This window comes from Alosa sapidissima, chromosome 23, assembly GCF_018492685.1.
Source record: "Alosa sapidissima isolate fAloSap1 chromosome 23, fAloSap1.pri, whole genome shotgun sequence".
In the NCBI taxonomy this organism is placed as follows: domain Eukaryota; kingdom Metazoa; phylum Chordata; class Actinopteri; order Clupeiformes; family Clupeidae; genus Alosa; species Alosa sapidissima.
This window is the reverse complement of record NC_055979.1, coordinates 26,904,920-26,912,419: the sequence shown is the minus strand read 5'-3', so window position 1 is coordinate 26,912,419 and position 7,500 is coordinate 26,904,920. Positions and strand designations below refer to the sequence as shown.

At 45.5% G+C, this 7,500-nt stretch overlaps 2 protein-coding genes across 2 annotated transcripts in view; one reads left to right on the top strand and one right to left on the bottom strand.

Moving 5' to 3' along the window:
• The window catches only part of cd99 (CD99 molecule), a 31,664-nt gene extending 28,985 nt beyond the window's left edge, over positions 1-2,679 (bottom strand). Inside the window, exons 1-2 of the mRNA XM_042079756.1 lie at positions 2,531-2,679; positions 2,350-2,414 (exon numbers count right to left, since the gene is read on the bottom strand). Coding sequence (XP_041935690.1) covers positions 2,350-2,407 — 58 coding nt within the window. The 5' untranslated portion in view covers positions 2,408-2,414; positions 2,531-2,679. The remainder of the gene's footprint in view (positions 1-2,349; positions 2,415-2,530) is intronic.
• Positions 1-7,500, top strand: part of LOC121698037 (E3 SUMO-protein ligase ZBED1-like) — a 22,702-nt gene that overhangs the window by 8,372 nt on the left and 6,830 nt on the right. The gene's annotated exons all lie outside the window — the stretch shown is intronic.

Here is a 7,500-nt window from a genome sequence, read left to right as displayed (position 1 = left end):
ACCTGCCAGCCCACTATGCTATGCCCCAGTTCTGGGCTGGCACCAACGCTGGGCTACTGCACGTTATGTTAGCATGGAGGCAGATGTTCAACTTCAGCCACTAAACTACATCCAATATACTTGAGTTTTGTCATGGGGCAGCCGTGGCCTACTGGTTAGCGCTTCGGACTTGTAACCGGAGGGTTGCCGGTTCGAACCCCGACCAGTAGGCATGGCTGAAGGCAAGACACCTAACCCCTAGTGTGTGCTTCACCTCACTGTGTGCTGAGTGTGTTTCACGGATTGGGATAATTTCAAATTTCCCTCACAGGATCAAAAGAGTATATATACTATACTATACAGTCTGGTTTATTCTCTGTAGGCAACACTAAGCTCACCTCTCTCTCTCTTTGCGAAGCAACACTTCGGAATGGCCCCTTTCATGTCAGGTTGCATGAGTTACTGCTACTCTGCAGCCCAAAACCTCAAGCCTCAAGGACATGCAATCCTGGCAACAAAGAGGAAGCTGTGACACATCATATCATCTCTTTGCTGTGGCTGCACCGGTAGGTCACGTGACCTCCACCACAGCATGCGAGGGCACGCGAGGTGGCTATCAAAAGACGCTGTCTGAGGCCAGCCTACCCAGATAGCAAGAGGCTGGCGGACCACTGCCAGTCAACTGGGGGCATAGATGGCAGTCCGCTGGAATTTTGCTCATCGGTTCTCTGGCGGGTCAAATTGCCCAATATTTTGCCTCAGTTGTTGTTCAGTTATACTCCATATATCATTTTATTAACTTTTCTTAATATCATGACAAGTTAAATTTAAAGAGATGGTGGTCCAACGGCAGACCACAAGTGGAACGCCACCAGCGGCACGCCACCAGCGGCACACCACCAGCGGTCCGCTATCTGCCAATCTGATTTGGCCATCTGGGCTATGCGCTCAGTTCTACTCTATTATCCAGACTCATGAGTTTATTTCGACCTTCATCTGAACGAAATGTTCACTGTCTTCAGCTTTACCTCAGGGCTTTTGCTTAGAGACCAGCTGTTCCTGATTGGTCTCTACGGTATAGCAAAGTCCTTTTAGGCAAGTCCCTCCACTCGGCGGCCATATTGCAACGCTTTTTGGGCACTCATCGGTCATCCTATTCGGCAGAAATGCGCGTGCGCAAGGCTTCACGACACCAATCTTGCTCTAGCGGCGAGTTCACAACACATGATTGGCACGATGCCTTCACAACACGCCATATGATTGGCTCAATGTATTCACATGTCAACGTTTTGCCGAGGAAGGGGTGGGATATGTGTAGACAACGGCCATATTGGCGTTACAAACTAGCCCTATGCATTTCTATGGAGGATTTTTTGAGTGCTGTGTCTCCACGTTAGAAAGTCTCTGGGTATAGTCATAGGGTCTCTGACCAACAGCTCACAAGCTACAGTAACTCCCCACCACTTTGAATAGCTCTACAAAACGTTCAAGGAAAATAAATCTGACAACACAATCACTTGGTAAACCTGTTAAAATTCGTACCACATCAAATTTAGTTTACAAACAGAAGGTAAAGGTGTTACCCTTAAAGTGCATACCAAGGTTATTCAGTGGTTTCGGGTGGAGTTCAGCTATGTGACTACATGCAACAGCTAATATAAAGCATTAGTAGCTCTTGGACTGATTCATTTTGTTATGCAAGTGACTCTCAGAGGAAAAAAGGTTGGAGACTCTTGCTATAGTCACTTCGTTCCTATCCAGCTGAATTACCTGTGGCACGGATTCATTTTAGCTACTTCACCTGGGCCAGGTATTCATTCTCCACAGGCGTTAACCTTGCAGTGATATTGTATGAACTGCTTAGTTTATTTAAAAAAAAAAGGAGTTGAAAAGAAGTCTGGGGAGCACTAACAGCACAGTCACGTGGGCCATTCAACATCCGATGAACAGTGAGACAGCGGCAGCAGAAAGAGAGAGAGACAGAGAGAGAGAGCCAACCTACGTACACTCCCGGTAGTAGAACACGAGCAACAAACAATTCCATACATATAAATCCCTTTCTATTGTGCCAGTGTGCTGTGTCAATCAGCTCCAAGCAAATGTGACACCACCGGTAGACTGATTAACGCTCAATTCAATGGAGCGATAGCGAATATTCCAAGGAAATTACTTATTTGTTCTTGTTTAAATGCCATATTCTTAATTACAAAAACAGTACGGCCTGAACAAGCACAGAAGACGTCATGGAAACAGTCTGTCATCGTGGAGATTATTAGCAAAATGCAATATGGGACAAAACAGCCTACTGCGCTTTTACACTGAAGTTTTATGACAAAATGCACAAATACAAATCGGTCTCATGAAACATACCTTGCGCTTTTGTTGCCACAAGGCTGGCCAAAAGAACGATCCAAACGAATGAGGTCATCTTGGTTCTGTAACACAAAATAGCAAAAAAATGTACGGGAATTTTAGTTTAGATCTCTGAAAACACGACCTATTTTTGCAGCTGTTTAGATATGAAAGCGGCAGAGGCATGTGGCTAGTTTACCGTGTAAGTTTAGTCCGTTCCAAGAGTTGACTATGACGGGTGTGTCCGTGCGCAGCCTCGTCGGCCTCCTCCAATGCGCAGAGGGGAAAGTTAGAACTGGAAGAGCACGGGTGTGCTCCGATGACAGACCCACCCCCACCACACACACACACACACACACAAACTTAAACAGCATGAATCAGTGGGCAGACAGAAAAAACACTAAGGTGTGTGATGGCCGCGCCCTATACCACGCGGGCGTGTCGTGTGAACGTGAACATTACAGCAAGAGGATTTTTACATGAATGTGACAAATAATCCATCCGCATTAATCATACACATCCTCGGACTGTACATAATTTTAAAATCCTTTATGAATGTAGTTATTTTTTTAATTATTATTTATTATTATTAAGTTGAAGAAATTAATCTGACCTACGTGAGTTAATGTCTCAAAATAGACTCAATAGTTGTTCTTTATGTCAATATCAGAAGGTTAGGCTATTTTAATCCCTTTTAAATTGAGGTCTAACATATTTTTCTGTCAATTCGAACGTGCATTTTCGCCAAGGTTAAGTGTGTTTTGAGTTTGTGTCAGAGTAGTTGTGGGAGCATTCAAACACTATTCGCTGTTTGATTTTTCCTGTAAGAAAACGGACGTGATCAGAAAACAAGAAAAGGCCAGGATGTTTTTAAATCTAATCCGCCACGAGTTGCCTTCCAAAGTAACCAGATCACTGGTGTCGGGGGCTTTGTGTGCCCCCTAGTGGTTAAATGATACCACACACTCATTTTAGCCAGTGCGCTCAGAGCGCAAAGACTCTCCTATGCCAGAGTATGTCTACTCTATTAAGTCGAGATAAAAAACCAGACTCCTCACTCTCGCCAGAGGACAGCTTTAAGTTGTCATCGTTTACACCATCACAGTTCACTTGCATCAAGGTTGATTAATTCGTATTGTGATGTTGCAGGTGCTTGAAGGACGGACGGTTGGGGTTTTATTTCTAACATCTATCCAGACACTTGCCAAAGTCAACTTCCAAAGGGGTCGGCGAGCCTCCTCAGAGGTTTCTTCTGCGCAGATCGTTTGCTGCGCAATCTGTGCACAGGATCTATGCTGATGGATGCGCGGATCACAACACGGTTTGTTGGATCGTTTTTTCGAGGAGCCCACGCGCCTGTCTCCAAGTCCACAGTTCGGCACGCGTCAATGCAGACAGACTCCCGGTAGGATCTCGTGGAGGGCTGAGCCTCTCCATCGCATGCACGACGCGTTTAGGAGACAGTAGCCCGTTCATTCCTTTTCGCTCATCGGGGACATGCAGTCTCTGATCTCACCGATCACCAAGGCGATCTTAGTGGCTTTGTTTATTTTTGCCATTCTTTTAATTCTATATGTGATATTGTGGTATATATGTCGAGATGTGGACTGTGACCATGGGATTTGATCAGTGGACTTGAAGCGTGTGCATAAGGGAAAAACGGAGAATCCCTCTTTGCTGGTGACGGAGCCGCCAGGGTGACCCGGTAAGTAAGCCTTTGTGTGTGTCATGGTACCGGGAACCTGAGGTCAGGATTTAACCGTGAACTTTGAAGTTCCGCGCCGGGGGCTCGCTGCCAGTCAGAACCGCGTGTTCCCTGTAGCTGCCAGTGTCTTCGTTGTCACCGGTAGTCCACTGATGGGAAATATGTTTTTGTTTTCTGCAGTGGCCGTCCGCTGTCACTCCATCACTGCATATCTGAGACATGTCCGCATGCAACCTTAGGGAGTACCACAATTAGGTCACTGAGTCACAGGCCAATGACGGACTGGAGAAGGGCGATTGATGGTTGTTTGTGAAGAAAAAAAGGGAGTTGAGATTCATATCATACACATCTTTGTGACCAGGTTATTCGCACACTGCGAAAAGGAATCCTGTGTTCGGTCAAACACTAGTTGACAGAGATGCTCTCTACAATAACAACGTCCTCTGCACAGGTGTTGCCAGGTATTGGCAATGTTGTCTGAACTTGACAATAAATACAGAAGGTGATCGGTTGTGAAAGTTTCATTTGCCAAATTCTGTGTATTTTTTGAAAAAAAAAAAAATGAACACGAGGGAGTATGATAGTAATCCGGGTCAGTCCTCTATAGGACTGGTAAAAGAAGCCTAACAGAACGGTTGACGCCGTCAAAATAACCTCACAAAACACTGTGACTGTTATCTGCATTATGTGTCGAACAAGACGGCATGGTTTTTTTTTTTTAAACCAGAGAATGTACTGTTGTCTCATAGTTGTCCTAGCGTGCGAGGCTTTATGCAGGCATTGGATTTGTCCGCTCTCGTTTCAGCGTATTTTACGATTGTAACATCCACGCTCTGACTCACCGGTGAACTCCTCGCAACGTGCGTAGCATCTCAAGTGCGCGCGTCTCATCCGCTAACAAAGCGTAGCAGAGCTCATCACGCCATTCAGCCTGACATACTGTCACGGTTCCGCGGCGATCACGGGGCCGACCGACCGCACGCGCGTCTCTGCGAGGTGATTAATTGTGTTGGCTCCGCGTGTCATTCAGGAATGAGATCTAAATGAGATACAGGCAGATTTACAATCAACGCAGGATGAAGGACAAATAAAGGACAGAGACTCAACCAAATGAGATGGTCTGATGGCTGTCCCCAAGACTTGCCCTTTCTCCTCTCTCTCTCTCTCTCCTCTGTTGCATCTTTCTACTGTCAGAACTGAAAATATTCCTACCAATGGCAAGTCATCTATGTTTATATTTGCTTCTAAGAGACAGACTAGTGTGATTTTCTCAGTTCCTGTTGAGTTCCTGTTCTCAGTTCCTCTTATCTATCAATACCCATCTCTCAATATTGTCTGATTGTTCAGGTGTGTGTGTGTGTGTGTGTGTCTGTGTGACCAGTGTGGAGGGTTTGGTGTGAGAGTAACGGTGGCCTGCCTGGTGGTTTGGTGTGGCAGAGGTCTGTCCAACACCAGGGTAAAAGGTCAGTCAGCATAAACCCATCTGACAAGACTGACATCTGAGAGGGACAGTGTGCCCCATGACCTGAGGCTGGGCTTTAAAAGGACAGATTTCAGACTTCAGATTTCAGGCCACTCCTGTAAACAAGCAGCCAGTGTCACATCACATCACATGGCACATTACATATGCCACCCATATACTCTCATCAGACACATTACATATGCCACCCATATACTCTCATCAGACACATTACATATCTCATCATACACATTACATATGCCACCCATATACTCTCATCAAAAACATTACATATGCCACCTACTCATCCATCACATTACATATGCCACCCATATACTCTCATCATACACTCTCATCAGACACATTACATATGCCACCCATATACTCTCATCATACACATTACATATGCCACCCATATACTCTCATCAGACACATTACATATGCCACCCATAATTATCCATCACATGGCACATATGCCATCTATACAACCTGTGCCATTTATATACCTCATCTGAGCCGAAGAAAGTGACTTAGTCTCATCTAAATGATTTTTCAGCTTCTTTAGCAAGTTTCGTGCCGAAGAGCAAGCAAGGATTTATTTGTCTTTTTCTTGGACAGCATGCATTGAGGTGGATGTTTACTCAACGTCCTTCACACAGTCTGAGCTGTCGAAGTGCTGTGCCAAGTCTAGAGGCGCTAGATTTCCACCGATAACTCCTGTGCCAAGTCTGAAGACCTGGGCCGTCTGTTTTCCAGAGCTAGGCTGTGTGAGTACCGTGCTGCCCATGGCGTCGTGTGAAGAGGGCGGTCATTGCGGTTCTGATTGGTGGCGCTAGGGGTTCGTTCGTTCCGCTGATTACTGCCGCAGCTGTGTCTCGATTGATTTTTAATTAATCATTTACCCTCCTCCAATGTCACTTGACACATCTTTGCAAAGTCTCTCTGTCAAATATATCCCTTGGGCTGGTAATTCCTTTCCATGTAGAGCCATGATGCATGCCGGCGGCACGGGACACTAAATATTACTAGGAGATTTCGAGCTCCAGCAGCCCCCTGGTGACGGGAGGTGGGGGTGTTGATGCGAGCGTGACCCCACTTGGCCTGATTCCTATTTTAGGGGCGAAATCTGGGGCTACTTATCCCTTAAAGGTGTGGGTTTTTGAACATTCTAACATAAGATTTCGTTCCACAACAATTGAAGGTTCTAAAATTCTATGTTGAATTCAATGAACCCAGATATTCTTTAGAACGTTCATTTCCAACATTCCCGTACACCTTTAAGGGTTAAAACATGTTGCGGTCGCTCATCTTGACATCTTCAGCAGTCTGTACCCATCTCATACACATCTCATAACCTGCATGTGTGGTTATCATAGTTGTTGCCACGTTACTACTGTACCACTCTCTGCATACAGAAATGTGCTATATAAAAGTTACCTTACCGTTCCATGGCAGTGGGGAGGGTAGCACAGAGAGTGAGAGGCCTGCGATCGCGCACTCCAGGCTGCTGGAGGGCATAGCAAAGAATTCTTATACAAACAGCGTTATCATGCCCTTTTGAAGACCACCACAATCAGCCCGAGTCTCAAAGCGTTACTGACCTGATCGGGAATTCTCCGGATTACCAGAACTGAGAAAGTTCTATTCTTCACAGGCCATTTATTGAGACGTGATACAGTTTTGAATACTTTGATATTTCAATGCTTTTGCACAGAGGTGAACACACATATTCCCTTATACTGTGCGTCTGGTTCGACCTGCGTATTGTGTCAGGTTTCACAGTGATCTCAGTCTGGACTGATGTTTTCCTGGAGGAAATGATGGTACCCACCATTCCGGAGTGAGACTGAGTGTATGCTTTGAAATGTACTTACAACAATGGATGCTGTGCTAGAGCTAGGTGACGCAATACGTACTTAAGAGGCAGCAGACCTTTGTCTGGAACAAAAATAATGTGTAAAATGATGTATTGAGGGCAAAGCCATTGTTTCCTAACTGCTAACAG